Source organism: Saccostrea cucullata, unplaced genomic scaffold (assembly GCF_032062105.1).
Source record: "Saccostrea cucullata isolate Sc308-1 unplaced genomic scaffold, CSIRO_AGI_Scuc_v1 ctg57, whole genome shotgun sequence".
Taxonomy (NCBI): domain Eukaryota; kingdom Metazoa; phylum Mollusca; class Bivalvia; order Ostreida; family Ostreidae; genus Saccostrea; species Saccostrea cuccullata.
The window spans coordinates 43,221-64,071 of record NW_026938498.1 but is presented as its reverse complement, the minus strand read 5'-3'; the positions used below and the strand labels follow the sequence as shown (position 1 = coordinate 64,071).

Below are 20,851 nucleotides of genomic sequence, written 5' to 3'. Positions count from 1 at the left end.
CTTTCCAAATTTACAGTGATTTTTGATCCTGTGACTTTGACCTTGAATTTATTTGACACAATATGCCATACATAATGATATTTCTTCCACTAAGACACAAAAAGCGGGGAACCACAATTCTTTCAATTTGCTTGTAAGTATAGCTTTCATTGGAACCATCAAAACAATTGATCAGCCAATGAAATAAATCCCAGTTCCTTTTTTCGCCATCTTCTTTTTTCCGATCCCATACTCTACGAATCTTCTAGTGAGTTTAATATTTAGCGATGAGAGAGTATTGTATTCAAATTAAATCAAATTAAATTTTGAGAAAGGAGGTAGGATTGACTACCAAACTCAGAAATTTTCTGACAAGCAACGGAAAAAATACTAACTATACATTTAATTCTTGGTGTTTCTCTCATATCCTTTGCATATACTCTGTAAATGACTTTCTTTGCAAAAATATATGTCCATGCTTCCTAAGGGACCCAAGGTCAATTAAAAAACCTATCTTGCAAAAAATACTATATACAAAACTTTTTGTTCAAAATTTCGCACAAATGGTAATAACACCAAGTCGTGTAATCACCCAGTTTGCCAAATATCAAATCTGTAAGAATTTACAAATCAAACAAAATAAACAACAAAACATATGTACAAAATTATAAGATTTAATAATTAACTCTGAAAAAATATCACAGATAAGCCTTTGGCACATAAAACAATAAAAAGTTCTATTCATCAATTCCTGTGGAAAAATTTTCGGATTCTCTGAAACAGTCCCCGTTTCTCTGTACCCTTGCTCTTTCCTTTTTTCTGAAAAATTTTATTAACCAATTAATTTAAAAGGTAATTTTCGTTTAAAGATAGGTCATTCCAATACAAAAAAAGATTTATATTTTGGATTTTCAAGAACTTGTACTCACTGTGCAACTACATGCTCCACAGAGGAACAGCCGCATCAGAGGGTGTTTGGTAAAATACTCGTTTTCTGCGTCAGTTTCCTGATTCTTTGATTCCTGGATGTCGGGCCCAGCTATCTGTAACAAAGAATAACAAATTCTTAAATAACAAAATCACGATGTCAATGATATATCTTGGAAATAAATCCGTTTTTCTTGCTTTGCAAAACTTATAGGATAAGTATTTTTTTAATTGAGAAGACGAAGGAAAATCAAAACCTAATACACCTGTACAATTTTAAAAAAAATTTACAACACTTTCTTTTGTTTTCTGTCGAGATTTTTTTTTACATCAATGTATTTATAGCATTATTCAAAACATAGTGTTATTTAATTTAGTAAAAAAAAAAAAAAAAAAAAAAAAAAAAAAAAAAAAAACAATATATTTTTGAAAAAAAAAAAATAATTTCTTACCTCTGTTGACAAAATAGATATCTCTGTGTCAATGATTTCCAGTCCACGGATTTTCCTGTAGCAGAAATCAAATGTGTTCATATTAAATTTACGAGTTTCAGCTATTTAATAATATGAAGGGAAAATATGCCATTTCGTTAATTTTTGTCACTTTAAATTATATCCTTACTTTGTTCGATTTTCGATGCTGCTTGTAGTTGTTCCACTAATGATGTTGCATGCAACCGTTTTGCTACCATCAGTGCTGCATGAAGCAGTTTCCCCATCCGTCGTGGTGGTTTTAAGGTCTACGGTCTGTAAAATGAAACAGCAAAGTCAATAAATATATTTCATCCAGTTAAATCATTTCATGCATTGTACCAAAGAATCAAAAATAGTATAATCTAACCTTTGACACTTTCAGTACTGTGGAACCAAATTCTGCCCTGTTTAGCGGTCCATTCTGTTCAAGTTGAGGGTACTGCGCATGGATCTCTCCAACTACAATTCCAGTTTTAGCATCATAGATGTGTACCAGTCTCTTCATGCACTGTATCACAGAATTGTCAATTCGGGACGCCATTTTTGCACGGGACGCATCACTGTTAGCTTCTGCAGCATCTTGTTTGTCTTTTCCTCCCAGTTGCAATGGGTGAGAATCTTTTTGTTCTGGAAAGACGTTGGCGTCTGATGTGTCCTTATAGACATTGGCTTCATTTGAGTCACACAGGCCTTTGCTTTCTTCCACCAATGGAAATGCAGATAGCTTATAAAAAGTTATAAAAGCAATATAAGCATACTTTGATCATAACTTTTACGAAAAACTAATATAATTTTACCACAACTGTTTCTTGTGTAATGTATTTGTATTTTATCTACCTTAGTTTTGTCCAGTTCTGTTGTAGAAGATCCACCTGCTTCAGCAGTAGTGGTCATGAAGTTTGTCTGGTCTAGATACTCCTGAGGCCTAGGTATATCTCTGTTATTCTAAAATTTATGAATCATATTGTTATGATTTTTTTAAGCATGAAAGAAATTGAGAGACATTGAATTTTAAAATATTCTAGTATTTACATGATAGTAATATCATTTGTAACTTTTTTGCAAAAAAAAAAAAAAAAAAAAAAAAAAAAAAAAAAACTGTAACGAATTGTAAAATTGTGTGTACAAATTATAGACTATAAATATCAAATACAATACATGTATATAATTTTTTGTAAAATTGTGTGTACAAATTATAGACTATAAATATCAAATACAATACATGTATATAATTTTTTGAATGATGATGTAAAAATAAAATACCTTTGATTTCTCTTCCTGTTCTACCATATCTGCCCAGTTGTATCCGAATGATAATATTGCCAATTTGGCTTCCTGGAAATATAAGGTAAAATTCTTAAGACAATGGCTAGTATAGTGTGTGGAACCAAAATTACTAGCAACGAAATCGAAACTTAATTAATCACATAAAGTCAAAACACTTACCACAGTGGTCACGGGTTCCGCTCCGAAATCCAAAATCTCGTTCTAAAAAAATGAAGATTTGGAATGGAAACTACAATCACTAAATAAAACTTTTTTTAACAAAGTATGTTTATTATATTTCAAAAGCATTTTTGTTACACATATTTATGAATTAATTGAATCATTCCGATGTTGTTTTTTTTTGTTCCCTGATATTGTAGACAATAGAGACATCTTGAACATTTTCAAAAATAGAACATTTTCAACATCGTTGTAGAAATGGTACAGTGTGATTTGAAATACGTTAATTTGAGTGATAAACTCATTTATTATGTGTAGAATATAGAATAATTATTAAAGATTAGCTGAATTAATTGACTAGAGAAAAAGATTTTTAAAATATTTTTTAGCCAAATAAATTGTTTGTAAATTGTCTTATAAATTGTAAATCCCATGCACAAAATATTAACAATCATTATGAATTATGTTTGATTTGTAAATAAATGATGTAAAAATAGTTAAAATACCTCTAACTTTTCTTCTAGTTCAACCATTTCAGCCCAGCTGTAGGAAAATGCAAGAATGGCCAATTTGGCTTCCTGAAAATTTAACGTAAAATTTATAATTATGATATTGGCTAGTATGGTGTGTGGAATCAAATTTAACGAAATTGAAATTAAACTAAGTTAATATTAGTAGACTTACCACACTGGTCAATGGTTCTTCACCGAAATCCAAAATCTCGTTCTAAAAAAAAATGACATGAGTAGAAACTGGTTGGAACAACTACATAAAAACTTTTTATTTAAAAAAGTAGGTTTGCTATATTTCAAAAGCAAATTGAATACTAGTACATGTATTTGTGTATTAAGTCATTTTGATGTATTAATTATTTTTGTTCACTGATATTGTAGGCATTAGAGAGTTTTTTTTTAAATATAGCAACATTTTCGACATCATTGTAGAAAGTGTACAGAACAGAATTCGAAGTTTTGAAATACATGAATATGAGTGAAAAATCGTTTGTGGTTTGTAGAATGTAAATATTAAAAACAGTTGAATTCGTAAGAATTTTTTTTTTTTTGGATAATCCAATGCACATCTTATGAAATTTTAACACGAAATGCAACTTATATATTATAACAAATTCCCGATTCTCCCCCCAAAATTTCAAAAAGTTACATCTTATATATATATCCTTTAAAATTATTAGTGGTCTTTACTAATGCCATTACCATGGACAGAAAAAAATATTTGCTATAACTACTGCTGTATGCACATAAGTTTCTGGACTTTACTTAATTCAAAGCTGATACTCACCTGATTTGTGGTATTCATCGTTTTTCTAAGCACAGCGAATTGATGAGACGTCAACACTAATCCGACATTCGTTGCCATTGAAGTAAAGTTAACTGACGTCATAATTACTATTGTGACGTTGCAATTGTCGTGACGATTGTCTTGTAAGTTGAATCGCATTTGGTCAAGGTTTTGTCAAATTTGCATGAATTTCTTTCACTGACTCCTGTCCGATAGTTTAGAATTCAATATATTTATCTTTGGAATCTGTATTTGATTTTTTCTTTCTTACAGTACAGTAGAAAAATATTTACAATTTCTTTTGGTCCAAACACACGAGAAGAGCCTTTCCTAAAACAGAATTAAACGTAATTTTTTGGCCTTTTTTCATTCCTACGTTATGTCAGTAAATTCTGTCTATTTTTACCGATAAACTTTGTCAAATTAGGGGCATTTTAATCCTAACATCAGTGATGTAAAGAAAAGAAATTATATGATTTTTAAAAACAAGATTGGGGTATAAAAAACAAGAGGCCCAGGGACCACATCGCTCACCGGAGCAACAACTGGTTAGGTAATATCAAAAGTCAGTTCAGTATTGAAAAGTTTAAATACAAAAAAATATGAAAATTAATGGGTTCAGGGGAGGGGGTGTATTTGAACAAACTTAAATCTATACTTCTTAAGGATGCTTTTGAATTAAAATATGACTTATAATGGCTTTGTTCTTTATAAGATGAAAATTATTATTGATAAGGCCTCTATATTCTTTTGTAATGATCCACTCTAATGGCTTCTCTATTCTCCCAATTGTCACAATGTGAACAAGTTTAAATTTGCATTAACTTTTTTATGCTTTTATGTTGATGATCAATAATAGCTTTGTTGTTTTTGTGAAGAATTTCAACTATTTTTCCATGTATTCCTACGTAAAACCTTATTCACCCATTGTGGTCCCACTCTTTCCCCCAGGAGATCATGATTTGAACAAACTTGAATCTACACAACCTGAGGATGCTTCCTTATAAAAATGACCAATCATGTTCTTGAGAAGAAGAATTTTGAATATTTTCCCTATGCAATTCTACTTTGATCTTCCATTATGGCCCCACCCTTGCCCTGGGGTCATGATTTGACCAAACTTGAATCTACACTACCAGAGGATGCTTCAATATAACTATGATCAACCATGGCTTTGCTGTTCCTGAGAAGATTTTTTACGATTTTCCCTATGTAAAATTTTGATCCCCAATATGCCCCATCCTACCCCCGGGGGTTATGATTTGAACAAACATAAATCTACGTTAACAGAGGATGCTTCAATATGATTATGACCAATATTGGGTTTGCTGTTCTTGAGAAAAAGATTTTTCTCATGTATTCCTATGCTAAACTTTGATTCCCCATTGTGGCCCCACCCTACCCCGGGGCTCATGCCTTGAACAAACAAAATCTACACTACATGAGAATGCTTCCACATGAATTTCATCTTTCCAGGCCCAGTGGTTCTTGAGAAGAAGATTTTTAAATATTTTCCTATGTATTCCTATGTTTAACTTCGATAACATTGTGGCCCAACCCTACTCCCAGGGTAGACAAATTTTGACCAAAAAAGCTCAATTGAGCCTTCGGCTCAGGTGAGCTAAAAAGTAGTGATCTACTGAAGAACTTTTCATTTTCGTTGTTTAATATATTTTAAATGAAACTATTCAATCAATTAAGTAGTAGATGCTCTCAATGCATTGCGATATATATGGATGACTTGCTCGCATTATATTGTTTCGGGTAGTTGCGGGAAGGTCAAGTTACAATTTGTCGCTTGAACGGAAAGGCTACCTGAGGGAATTCCCTCAGGATCGAGAAGAGGTCGAGATAAATTGTTGATTTTAAAGATGATTATTTTCTGCTGTACCTCTAATTTTCTTCATGTTCTGAATGAGTGTAGAGAGTTAGTTCAGTGAACATGAGATACATAAGAAATACAGATGCGAGACTGTTTGTCAATATAGAAGAACCCAAAACCCAGCCGTGTGATTGGTCAACATCAAAATTAAACACGCGTACTCTGGCATCGTTAAACGGCTCCTAGAATTCCATATTGATATCATTTATTTAATCTTCATGCACTATTTCCTAATCTATCGAATGGTTGGAATTACAATGGGCACTAATCATGCTCCTGTATTAGCTGACCTGTTTTTATATTTCCTTGACGCAGAATTTATTCAAGAATTTCTATGTCATTATGAGCAATAAACACTTGCTTTGGCACTGTACACAACATGTAGATACATCGATGATGTACATGTACACTCTGTATTATCAATTAATAATACACTGTAGTTACTTTCATTCAAATGTTGATTCGATATATTCAAGTTAACTCCTTGAATTAAAAGACACAGCGGAGTCTGCCACATCTGTTTTTGATGTTTGGATGTTTTACCGAATATAGTCGATAAGGATAAATTAACACCTAAATTATATGACAAACGAGGTGACTTTAACATTTTCATGATAGTATTTCTTTATTTTTGTTGTAATATCCCGCTATCACCTGCATTTGGTGTTTATACTTCTCCCAAACTACTGTATTCGATTCTTGAGAGCATGTTCTGAGTACAATCAGTTTTTAAACCAAGGCAGGTTACTGACAATTAAGTGGATGTTACAAGGATTTCGTCTAGCTCGTTTGAAGTCGGTATTTCTTTTTAACGACTTTTTGAGCAAATATATGCCACTTATTTGAATTCTGTACATATGGTAATAAAATAAAAGTGGTGTAATCATTCCATGTGCCTTACACTATAGTCAGTTGAACAAAAAAGTAAACACAATTTTGAAGGTAAAAATAAATTAAAATTTAATTCAATCTAAAAATATCACAGATTAGCTTCTTAATTTCAGGAACATGAAACATTCATTTAATTTCTTTGGAATATCTTTCGAATTCTTCTGAACAGCCCAACTTTCTCAATGGTCTTCGGTTTTCCTTTTTTCTGAAGAAAAAAGACAAAATATTTTAAATGCAATATTTTCGTTTACTGACAAGTCATTCTAACTCAAATTGTTAAAATTAAATATAAGTATTTGGGAACTTGTACTCACTGAACAACAAGCTCCACAGAGAAACAGCCGCATCAGAGGGTGTTTGGTAAAATACTCGTTTTCTGCGTCAGTTTCCTGATTCTTTGATTCCTGGATGTCAGACGTATTCATCTGTTACAAAAAATAGAAACCGTATGAAAATCTTGTTTAATAAAATACTGCTCGTCTTTTTAAAAGACATATATGTTGCTTTCGTTGGTTTGTTTGTTTTCTTCAATTTTTTTTCCTGGGGGGGGGGGGTTAAAAATAAATAAACCCTACCCCCTGAAACAAAAATCTGCATTTATGTTGTGTTGGATCTCTCCAAGATTAAGAACATTTTTCATATCGATGGGTAACTGAAATTATTCTGAGGGAAAAACTTATTTCTTACCACTGTTGACAGAATAGATATTTCTTGGTCAATGATTTCCAGTCCACGGATTTTCCTGTAATAGAAATCGAATGTTTTCATTTCAAATTTACGATTGCAAGCTATTGAATTACATGAAGCGAAATATTGTACGTTTACATAACATCCTTACCTTGTTCGATTATCGCTGCTGCTTGTCGCTGCTGTATCGCTTTTGGTGCTGCATGTGGCTGTTGTGCCGCTATTGGTGCTGCATGTCACTGTTGTACCGCTATTGGTGCTGCATGTCACTGTTGTACCGCTATTGGTGCTGCATGTCACTGTTGTGCCGCTATTGGTGCTGCATGTCGCTGTTGTGCCGCTATTGGTGCTGCATCTAGCAGGAGTACCATCCAACAGGGTGGTTTGAGGATATGAGCTCTGTAATTAAACACAGTAAAGTTTATACATTTATGTATATTTCATCCAGTTAAATTTAAATTTTTACACATCTACCAAAGATAAAAAAAACAACACTATCTAACCTGTAACTCTTTGGATACTGTAGCGCCATGTTCTGTCCTCCTTTGCTGTCTATCCCGTTCGTTTGATTCTCGGTACTGCGCAGGAATTTCACCAGCTACAACTCCAGTTTTAGCATCAAAGATGTGTACTGGTCTCTTCATGTCCTGTATCACAGAATTGTCCATTCGGAACGCTTCGTACGTATTCTCAGCGCACTCATTACTGTTGGCTTCTGCAGTAGGTTGGTTGTCGTTTTTTCCCAGTTGCAATGGGTGAGAATTACACAGGCCTTTGCTTTTCTCCACCGAAGGAAATGCAGGTATCTATTAAAAAGTTAAAAATGCAATAAGCATACTTTGATTATAACTTTTATGAAAGAATAATATAATTTTACTTTTTTTCTAGAGCATTGTATTCATTTGCATATTTTCTACCTTTGAATTGGCAAATACTGCTGTAGATAAGCTTGCTGCTGCAACAGTTGACATGACGTTTGTCTGTTTTAGATGCTCCTGAGGCCCAGGGATATCTCCATTACCCTGAAACGAATTGATATCTCGTTTGTAACTTACACATTTTTAGCAACCTGTGAAATAAATTTCAAAATGCTTATAAAAAATACCAGTTTATGCAATAATTATTAAATATATTATTATAATTTGTTGATTGATGATGTAAAAATACCTTTAACTTTTCTTCCTTCTCAACCATTTCTCCCCAGTTGTAGGAGAATGCTAATATCGCTAATTTGTCTTCCTGAAAATTTAATGTAAAATTTAAATATTTGTTAGTATAGTGTGTGGAATGAAAATTAACGAAATCGACATTTAATTATACGAAGTTTAGTTCACTTACCACACTGGTGACGGGGTCCTCTCCGAAATCCAAGATCTCGGTCTAAAAAAAATGGAAGACAAGGATTAAATTAAATTGGGACTATTCCATAAAAACATTTTTTATAAACAAAGAAGGAGTTTTATATTTCAAAAGCACTTTGAATAAATGTATGTGTGAATTGAATCATTTTGCTGTATTAATATTTTTGTTTGCTGATATTGTATTCAATATAGATATTTTTGACATCGTTGTAGAAATTTGTACAGAATGATTTGAAAAACATGAATATGTGTGATAAACTTGGTTACTGTGCCTAGAATAAAATTGTTATCGGTAAAGAGTTGATGAATTTACTCGTGAAAAAAACATTCTTTATAAAATATTGTTTTAGCAAAGAAATTGTGTTATAATTGTCAATATAATTTGTTGATTGATGATGTAAAAAATACCTGTAACTTTTCTTCTCGCTCAACCATTTCAGCCCATTTGTAAGAGAATGCTAGAATGGCCAATTTGGCTTCCTGAAAATTTAAGGTCAAATTTATTTAGCCAGTATAGCGTGTGGAATCAAAATTAATTAAACTGAAATTTAAGCATATGTACACCTACCACACTGGCCATGGGTTCTTCTCCGAAATCCAAAAGCTCAATCTAAAAAAAAATTGAAAACACAGTTTAGAAACTAGTTGGAAACACTACATAGAGCATAGAGTATTTTTTAACAAAGAAGGTTTATTATATTTCAATTTGAATTTGTATTTGTATTTGTGAATTGAATATGACATTCCGATTTTTTTTTTTTTTGGTTCCCTGATATTGTAGGCAATAGAGAAATATGAAATATAAACAAGAACTTAGAAATACAACTTAAATATAACATCAGCATGTTCCCGATTCTCCAAAACTTCCCTAAAAAATTTACATTTATTTCGTCAATAAATTCTTAGTGGGTTTCACTATAATGTCATTATCAGAATTTTTTATTTATAAAAAAATAAATGGGGAGAAATGCTATTGGTATACATGTACTATGCATTACGCACTTAAGTTCCAGGACTTACTTTTTCAAAGTTGTTACTCACCTGATTTGTGGTATTCATCGTTCTTCTAAGCACAGCGATTTTCATTTGATGAGACGTCAACACTAATCCGACATTCGTTGCCAATAAACTAAAGTTAACTGACGTCATAATTACTATTGTGACGTTGCAATTGTCGTGACGTTGACAATCTCCCATGCAGAGTTGTCGTTCGTTCCTCTCTCAGATGGTAGATAGTGCTAAGTTGAATCGCATTTTCGTCAAGGTTCTGTCAAACTTTCATGAATTTAACTCACTCCGATACATAGAACTAAATATATTTTCTTTAGAATCTACATTTGGTTTCTTTCTTATAATACAGTAGAAAAATCTTTACATTTTCCCTTTTTTGTCAAAACACTCAAAAATAGTCTAGAACAGATTAAACGTAAATTTAGATTTTTTGCCTTTTTCATTCCAATTTTATGCTTGTGTATTCTGGCTATTTTCTCCGATTTGGATATAGCATAAATTTGGTTAAACGTGCATTTTAACCTAATTTTTGATATAGATCCTAGCTGCAGGTCTGTAGCCCACTTGTTTGAAAAACTGGGGTGGACGATCAGAGAGCTACAGGCCAACCATAGAAAAAAACTATATTTATTGCGCACAAAATGTTGCACTCGGTTCTGGATTAATTACTCCAAATTCTAATCTCAATCAGCTAACAAAAGTTTGATTAAAAAAAACTTATACCTCTATCAACGAGTTTTGTAAGTTTTTTCAGGTAGGGGGGTCCACCTCAATAAAAAATCCAGACCTGAAATTTCTTGACATTTCTTGACAAGCAAATAAAAAAAACAATTAAAAAACAATAAAAAGAAAATACGGAAACTCAGAACCTGAAAAACCCATTTCGTGGAGAGGGTGGGGATTGACTTCTAAAACTTCATAGCATTGAATTTTTTTTTCCAACTTCACATAGATCTGTGTTTTCGAGGAGGGGTCAGCGTTTTCTAGGAGGATCCAAGATCACCTTTACTTGGTTTAGTATATACATTTTATAACTCTGCAAATTCCGGGGGGGGGGGATTCCGGGTCCACAGCCCCCTCTAAATCCGCGCATGCGAAGTGCATTGGACTGCATTAACTTGTTACCCAAATTAGCAGTCTAATAAGTTGGCAAAAATTACGATGGTCTTAATTTCAAGCCCAGGAGGGCTTTTAACAACTGTTTTAAGGAATGTTTTGTTGTTGAAATAGTTAAAGGAAATATTAAAAACACAGAAATCTTGAAAAGGGGTGCGGCCCTCTAAATCCGCCATTGGAAATAAATCAAGAAAAACGGGGTTTTTTGTGTGCAAGAACACTTTTTGCAATGTGTGGCACTGTAGCTCTCTGGTCTGTCAATTTTTTTTTTTTCGAAGAGCTACAGTTCTGCAGCTCTGATATCTCTGTTTTAAGAATGGTGAACGGCAGCTAATGTCAGCAACTTTGGATGGAACGTTGTTATAAACCACAAGATGGGTTTAGGAAGGTTGACATTTGGGACACCATTTTGTTTGCATGTTGTTTAACGTCCCTCTCGATAATTTTTCACTCATATGGAGACGCCACCACTTGTCGGTGAAGAGCTGCAAATTTTATCCTATTCTCGGCACTTGCGACCATTGAGCAGTGAGGGATCTTTTTCGTGCTAGCGCCTACTGCTACACGGAACCTTAGTTTATACGGTCTCATCCAACCGGTCTCCATGTCCCACAGTGGGATTCGAACCCGCGACTTAAGGATCAACTCCTTGCTTCGCGACTCATAGTATACGCTATAACCACTGCACCACGCGGGCGACGATGTAACGTGTAAAGAAAAATAACTAGTTTTCTAGTGTCCCCCGCTGAAATTGGGGGATATTGGTTTGGGTCTGTCTGTCCGTCCGTCTGTCTGTAGCACTTTCGTTTCCACGCGATATCCCGAGAAGCCTTTGAGGTTTTGAAGTGAAAACTTTCACTGATCAATGGTCATTTGCAAATTTATTTTGTTAGAAAATATTTTGATTGTACACACAAGCACATGTACTCTGAAGTTGACATGCATCAAAAAGATGCGTGAGTTTCTGATTTACATTATCTATGTTGTTTTTGGAGACCAGGTCTTCCAACAATGTACTGATATTTGAATTCCCATGGGTACCAATTGCGCCGCGTTATTAGCAGATCTATACATCTTGTTCATACTAATAGTTAGGCCATTATTAACACACTGAATTGTCGACAGATTTTCCCGTTATTTCCCTGTCATGACAAGGAGCACACCGCTGGCGTGACCGGTCGGCAGGGAATGCTCACTTCGTGGCACCTGATCCTACCACTGATGCTTTTGAGGTCAGTGTTTGCTCTGCTCCTATTTTGTATTGTTTAATGGACTTTTGAGTTTGAATACGTTTCCTTATCTCTATATATTTACACAACAACTCCCTATGACCCAGGAGAGACCCCTATTGATTTTGAGGTCAAAGTTCAAGGTCATTAATCTAAAAATTCTGCCTGTTTTAATACTTTCGTGTCTCGACAAGCTTTTGAGCTTTTGCAATTTTATACCAAAAGTCCATGTGGCCTATAAGGAAGACTGCTATTGATTTTGAGGTCAAAAGATCAAAGATCAAGGTAGTTTATTTATATTTTTTTGTTTGTGTGTAAAATTGTCATTTCCTGCAGACGATATCTCAAGAAGCTTTTAAGTTTCTTTAAGTAATACATGTATCTAACCAAAAGTTGCGAATGCCAAGATCAGATAGATCCTAGCGTACAACTTTAAAGAAAAGGCAAAGAACAAGATTAGCTAAGATCACTTTCTGGCCCTTAATTTTGGATATCTTTCAGAATAATGCTACAGTTTATCCATAAAAACCTGTTGTCATCCCTGCCACAAAATGAGTACTTGTTCTACGTTTTGGAATACTAGAACAGAGAGGTAAGAAAGTTTTTATGCAAATTTTCATCAATTTTAAAGAACAATTTTGTTTCGGAAAACATAGAGCACAAGCTTGCCTATCTACCAGATTTATATATTTTATACACTAGTATCAGATGCATTATACTGTATACATGTATGTGTAAAAATCTCAAATAAGCAAGCTTGTGCTCTATGTTTTCCGAAGAGAAATGTATCTCAAATACTACTATATACGATAAATAAAATTCCACCAGAAGTGAGAAAATCAGGAAAATGTTCTACTTCTGCGCCCTCTAGTGGCTTCCATGTGAACTTTGAATCCAAATTAGTACTTGTTTTTAAGCAAGCATCATTTCAAGTTCTCAACTACAAACTATCACAATTTTACCAGTGTTCTGATTTCTACATCAAATAAGGAGCCAGATTAGGCCGCTACCCTATCATGTCTTTCTTGTAGAAAGAAGCATGCAACTGTTTGCGTTATATAAATTGTAACTATCATGAATTACATTCATGAATACAAGTAAGAATTAAAACAGGAAAAGGAAGAATGGAGTAACTTGTTAACGAAAATCAATGATTGTCTCTGTTCATTTGGTGTTTATACTTCTCCTAAACTATTCGATTCTTGAGAGCATGTTCTGAGTACAATCAGTTTTTAAACCAAGGCAGGCAACTGACAAGTGGATGTTACAGGGAATTCATTAAGCTCAGAAATTCTTTATAATGACCTTGTTTCCAATTATATGTTTTTTTAATTCTGTACACGTTTTAGGCATGCTTAGAAGGTACCTATCTGATTGTGTGCTAATATTGTGATTTTTGATATTCAAAGTGTGTCCATTATAATTAGATATAGGTATACCTATATTTGCTATCTATACTTGTACAAGTGGTTCCAAACTTTAATACTTTAAGCATATTTGTTGCACCTATTTTTACCCAAGATAGGCATGCCTAATCTGTACTTTATTATACCCCCGCTTGAAAAGTGGGAGAGTATATAGTAATGGGTATGTCCGTCCGTCCGTCTGTCTGTTACTTACGCTTTAGGGTACCAATCTCTTATCCGCAACTCCTCTCATACCACTGAATGAAATTTGATGAAACTTTCACAGAATCTTTATTACATATTGCCATTGTGCACCTCCTATTTTACTTTTTGATCCGACACATTTATTGTGTTTATCGTAGCAAAACATGAACACTGCCATTTTATACCTATGGGAGGCGGGGGGGGGGGGGGGTCATTTAGTGAGCTCATTGCTCACAGTACCTCTAGTTTTGGAATGGGTTTGGTAATAAAAAAGTGGTGTATTATTCCATATGCCTTACATATAGTCAGTTAATTAAAACAAAAAGTAAATACGATTTTAAAGGTAAAAATAAATTAGATTTAATTAACTTTAACAATATCACAGATTAGCTTCTTAATTTCAGGAACATGTATGTAACAGTCATTTAATTTCTGTGGAATATCTTTCGAATTCTTCTGAACAGTCCAACTTTCTCAGTGGTCTTCGTTTTTCTTTTTTTCTGAAAAAAATATGAATAAGATATTTTAATTTTCGTTTATATTAGTTAACTGATAAGTCATTCTAACACAATTTGTTTAAATTAAAGTGAAGTATATGGGAATTTGTACTCACTGAACAACAAGCTCCACAGAGAAACAGCCGCATCAGAGGGTGTTTGGTAAAATACTCGTTTTCTGCGTCATCTTCTGACTTTGAATCCTGGATGTCGGGCGCAATCAACTGTTACAGAGAAACAGAAATCTTACTAGGGATTTTGTTTTAAAATGAACAAACCCATAAACACAATATCATCCATACCCCACCCCTTCTCAATAAAATTCAGCATTTTTGCTGTGTTTGATCTTTCCAAGATTAAATACATTTTTATATCGATGAGTAATTGACATTTTTCTGACAAAAAAAGAACTCTTATTTTTTACCTCCGGCTCTGTTGACAGAAAAGATATTTCTGTGTCAATGATTTCCATTCCACGGATTTTCCTGTACCAGTAAAGAATAATGTGTTCATTTCAAATTTACAATTGCAAGCTACTTAATTACTAGTATTTGAATTGGAAATATTGCAAACGTTTAGTAAAATAAAATAACATCCTTACCTTGCTCGATTATCGGTGCTACATGTGGCTGTTGTACCGCTATCGGTGCTACATGTCACTGTTGTACCGCTATTGGTGCTGCATGTCGCTGTTGCACTGCTATTGGTGCTGCATCTAGCAGGAGTACCATCCAACAGGGTGGTTTGAAGATATGAGCTCTGTAATTAAACACAGTAAAGTTAATACATTTATGTATATTTCATCCAGTTAAATTTAAATATTTACACATCTTCTACCAAAGAAAAAAACAACATTATCTAACCTGTAACTCTTTGGATACTGTAGCACTACAGTCTGTCCTCCTTGCCTGTCTATCCCGTTGGCCAAATTCTCGAGGAATGTACTGCGCATGAATCTCTCCAGAACCAATTCCAGTTTTAGCATCATAGATGTGTACCAGTCTCTTCATGTCCTGTATCACAGAACTGTCAATTCGGTAAACGGCCTCCTCCATTTTATTCGGGGACGCATTGCTGGTAGCTTCTTTTTGTTCTGGACAGAAGCTGATCTCTGCTGTGTCCTTGTAGAAATTGGCTTCATTTAAGTCACACAGGCCTTTGCTTTCTTCCACCAATGGAAATGCAGGTATCTTTTAAAAAGTTTTTTAAAAAAGCAATAAGCATAATATGGCGATAACTTTTATGAAAAACTAATATGATTTTACTATGATTGTTTCTAATGTAAAATATATACTACAACTGTATATAGTACATGTATTTGCATTTTTCTACCTTAGAATTGGTCAGTTCCGCTGTAGAAGATTTGTTTGTATCTTGTATATTTTTTAGCAAAGAAACTTTGTAATAAATTGTTATGTGCGTGCACAAACATTTACAATAAAAAATATGTATAATTTGTTGACTAATGATATAATAATACCTTTAATTTTTCTTCTTGCTCTACCATGTCGGCCCAATTATAGGCGAACGCTAATATTTCCAATTTGTCTTCCTAAAAAAATTAACATAAAATTTATATAATATAGGCAGGTATATCGATGAATCAAAATTAATGAAGTTGACATTAATACGAAGTTAAGGACACCTACCACACTGGTCACAGGGTTTTCTCCGAAATCCAAGATCTCGTTCTAAAGAAGTGAAGACACGGATTAAAAAACTAGTTTGGACTATTCCATAATTTAAAAAAAAAAAATAAATAGAGTAGGTTGGCAGTAGAAACATCTTAAACATTTTTGACAACGTTGTAGAAATTATACAGAATGATTTGGAATACATGAATATAAGTGATAAACTAGTTTATTGTGTGTAGTATGTAGACATTAAAGAGTGTTGACTTTATTTACGTGAAAAAAATTTTTGTAAAGAAAATATTTTTTCATCCAAGAATTTGTGTTATAAATGGTAAATATTATATATGTAATTTGTTGACTGATGATGTACAAATACCTTGAACTTCTCTTCTTGCTCAACTATTTCTGCCCAGCTGTATGGGAATGATAAAATTGCCAATTTGGCATCCTGAAATTTCAACGTAAAATTTATTTGATATTAGCAAGTATAGTGTGTGGAATCAAAATTAACGAAATTGAAACTAAATCATGTAAATTAAGTTAAGTAAGATAAGTACACCTACCACACTGGTCACTGGGTCTTCTCCGAAATCCAAGGTCTCGCTCTAAAAAAACAAAGACTGATTAGGTGCTAGTTGAACCACTACATAATTTTTATTTTAACAAATAAGTAGGTTTATCATATTTCAAAATCCCTTTGAATGCCGTACATTTATTTATGAATTGAATCATTCCGATGTATCCCCCCTCCGATATTGTAGTCAATAGAGACTATGAAATATTAAAAAGAAATACAACATAGATATAACATCAATAAATTCGTTTCCCTTTTCTCCAACACTTCCTCAAAAATTTACTTTGCATATTTCGTTAATAATTGTTAATGGACTTTACAGCAATGGCATTACCAGAATAATTTTTTTTTCGAAAATAAATGGTAAGAAATGCACTTGATATACCATAACTCATGCATTATGCACGAACGTCCCTTAACTAACTTTGTTCGAAGTTTTTACTCACCTGATTTTGGGTATTCATCGTTCTTCTAAGCACAGCGATTTTCCTTCAAAGATATGTCAACACTAATCCGACATTCGTTGCCAATACACTAAAGTTTAATGACGTCATAATTACTATTGTGACGTTTCAATTGTCGTGACAAACGTCTTCAATCGGAACATCACTCGGCCTTTTCCGTCAAGTCGAGTGGTGTTCCGATTGGAATGTCTTGTAAGTTGAATCGCATTTTCGTCAAAGTATTTGTATTTGGTTTCTTTCTTATAATGCAGTGAAGAAAACACTGTATTTTTTTAATACAGTATTCACGATCAAAAATACATAAAACAATACAAAATAGGAGCAGAGCAAACACGGACATCCAAAACATAAGATAGATCGGTTTTTGATTTCGATGAACGGTGTTGCCATGGTAGGAATGATAGAATTTTCTGTGAAATTCCTTTCACACCCGCCATTGCGTATTGTCATGATCAGGAAATAACGGAAAAGTGCACACAATAATGGACTAACAATTAGATAATAAAAAGTGCATCGGTTTTTGATTCAATGATAATGTATTGCTGATACCGTAAAACATAGAGCTTTTCTCTTTCCTATATTAATGCTAGTGCTTTCTACAGTTATTTTCTCTGATTTCATGTATAACTTGGCACACAACTACTAGTAATATCAGCAGCATTTGAGATGGATCTTCAATTTCTTTCGATTGTCTTTCTGACATATTTTCTATTTAACTATAAAATATGCTAAAACCGTGCATGCAAAACATGGACTTTGCCATTATAATATATAAAAGTGGTGCATCGGTTTTTGATTTTGATGCTTATTACTCACAGTACTTCTAGTTTTTTAGTGAGCTAATTGCTTACAGTACTTCTAGTTTTTTAAGTCTCTGTTCATTTTTACAGAATCACAGCCATTATATTTGTCTTTTTGCCGATAAAGTACATAATTATATAGTTATTTAGAACAATGAAAATTTAATTTTCTAGTAAGTCTTTATAGAACCTTGACTACAGTACCCTGCAATTTCGTTTTGATAGGTTTTGTGGTTGTCAGTGTAGAGCAAATTCTACGTCCTTGTTGCGCTGACATGGTAAAAGGGTTTTCTCTTTGTTTGTTGTTTAACGTCATTCCAGAGAATTTTTCACTCATATGGAGACGCCACCACTTGCCGTTTGAGAGCTACAGATTTTGTCCTATACTCGGCACTTAGGGCAATTGAGCGGGGGGATCTTGTTTCGTGCCAGCACCTACTGCGACATGGTTCCTCAATTTATACTGTCTCATCCGACTGACCGATCTCCAAGTTCCACAGTGTGATTCGAACCCGCGACGTAAGTACCACTTCCTTTGAAACTCTATAGAGCAGACGCTCTAACCACTGCGCCACACAGACGTTATGTTGAAAGTAAGTCAGAAAAGATGTAAAATACCGGATATATCAAATGATCATTGGAAAATTATTCCACTAACTGCAAGATATTTTATTAAAAATGAGTGTTTCCGAGATTGACCTGTGTAAATTCGGGCCGATGAAGTTCATAATTATATAGTTATTTAGAACAATGAAAATTTAATTTTCTAGGAAGTCTTTATAGAACATTGAACAATACCCTGCAATTTCGTTTTGCATAACGGTTTTGTGAAGCCCGTTATATGCTTAAATTATACGTCATGTTTCCCTGACGTGGTAAAAGGGGTTTTTTCTTTGTCATACCCTCCTAACTAGACATTTTTATATATGGAGACGCCCCATTTCATTGTGAAATAAAATTGTAGATTTAGACATTAAAAATGTAGATAAATAGATTTAAATCACATGATGACTTCCATGCCAATTTCAATAGTCCTCGCCAACCGACGTCAAACACAAAGGCAGCCGCACGAGATTTACATGCATTTTGGCCTCCTTAGCGTCAGACACAGAGACAGATGCGCCACACAGAATTAATGTTGAAAGTCCTTAGCTCAGACCTAAAGCCCTGCCTAATTTTCATTCCGGATATATCAAATTATCATTAGAAATTAACTACCCTGCAAGATATTTAATTAAAAATACGGGGTTATCACAGAGAAAAAAATTAGAAATGGAAATATTATACATAAAGTGATGATGTAAAATCAAATGTACAAATGTAGTATGTTACTGGTAGATGGAATAATGTTGAAAGAAATGAAAGAGTGTGCATTTTACGTAATAATAACCAGAAAGAGAGGAATTTCATTTTTTACTGAAATTTAATGCATTATGTAGTATTCGAAAAGTTTTTTGTCGCAGAAATACTATGTACATCCCAATTGATATTATACAATTCTGTCATTTGATGACAAGAACTGATCCAGCTTTCTTAAGAAAATCGTGTATATTTATCTCCAAAATTTTTGACACCCTCTATCCTCCTATAATTTCTACTCGTCCATAATTATCATAAATATGTATATTTTTTATTTATTTATTCACCAATCAAGGGTCCTCAAGGGGCATATACAATTAAAAAACAATATAATCATGATTATAACAGTATTAACATGTAATGGTACTTTTGCATCAGGTGCAAAATTGGCTTGATCCTCACTTGCAAAAGTTCTCAGATATGAAGAACTGGTATAGTTCACGATGAAATATAAGCATCACATATGATATGATTAATACAATATAAAGAAAACACAAAGTTGCTTTACACTTTGAACAATGCATAGGCGTCGGAACTGGGGTGGGGTGGGGGTTTAGCCCACCTCACTTTTTTGCAAAGATAGACATTATATTTATATATACAGGCATTGAAAATTGGGGGTTACCTTTTTTGTTGGTTTAGCCCCCCCCCCATCCCCCCCCCCCACTTTCAATTAGCCACCTTTTCAAATTGCTTCCGATCGACGCCTATGCAATGAACAGACAGATGTCAAACAGGTAATCATAAAATCACGCGGTATCATAACAAAATGTAGATTTTGCTGGCCTGGTACCATGGGTTACCAGGGGACAATGCCTATTGCAGTTTGGAAAAAATGAAACTCTGAAAAACCTGCTTGCTCTTGTACTATACATAATATGGTTTTTGAGAGAAATAAATGAATGAATGTCTATTACTTTATCATGTTTTAATATCTGTAATTATTATATATGTTACAGTGTATATGATTATGTCCAATAGGCCCTGATTTGGTATAAATACCCAGTACTATTCCATATCAGTGGCGAATCCAGGAATCGTGTAAAAAGGGGGGTGAAGTCGGAGAAGGGGCGCACAGCCGCACCAAAATTTTTTTTGTAAAATTGGGGGGGGGTGTGTGTATTTTTGATTTGAGTTGAAACACAACTGTATGGAACGCCATCACTGCCTTATAGCATACAACTATGCATTTATTATGTCAATTTATCATTACATGATTTGAACATACACATTCCATTTTTTATGTATGTATATATCCCATCATGTCAATGCTGCATTACATGAAGTATTACATCTTTCAGTTGCTATATATATATATATAAGTGATAATGTGTTTACATTGTGTTAAAACTTTCTTGCATGAAATGAATTTTTCTTTACATCATTTCATTTCTTTAAAATGTGGTTTGAAACTGCATTACGTCAAGTAAATTGTGTTTTATAATTAAACTATCATTACACGAAGTCAAAAGCCCATTCCTTTTTGGTATATTTCCTTTATATCATCAAAATTACGTGATATGGATTTATCTTTATTTTACGGCGAGGGCATCATGATTAGTGTACAATGTTAAGCTTTATGTCATGCTTTATTATGTGGTGTAAAAATGCC

At 33.6% G+C, this 20,851-nt stretch overlaps 1 protein-coding gene across 1 annotated transcript; it reads right to left on the bottom strand.

Annotated features, from left to right (window-relative positions):
- Nucleotides 1-695: 695 nt before the first annotated feature.
- LOC134250491 (uncharacterized) lies at nucleotides 696-17,139 on the bottom strand. The gene is made up of 13 exons (XM_062732858.1): nucleotides 17,063-17,139; nucleotides 16,606-16,647; nucleotides 16,419-16,490; nucleotides 16,058-16,099; nucleotides 9,354-9,425; nucleotides 8,923-8,964; nucleotides 2,643-2,714; nucleotides 2,217-2,324; nucleotides 1,747-2,103; nucleotides 1,528-1,652; nucleotides 1,359-1,413; nucleotides 909-1,022; nucleotides 696-798 (listed from the first exon to the last, which is right to left on the bottom strand). Exons 1-13 carry the CDS (start codon nucleotides 17,078-17,080, stop codon nucleotides 724-726), a joined length of 1,194 nt encoding a protein of 397 aa, XP_062588842.1. The 5' UTR covers nucleotides 17,081-17,139; the 3' UTR covers nucleotides 696-723.
- Nucleotides 17,140-20,851: the final 3,712 nt, after the last annotated feature.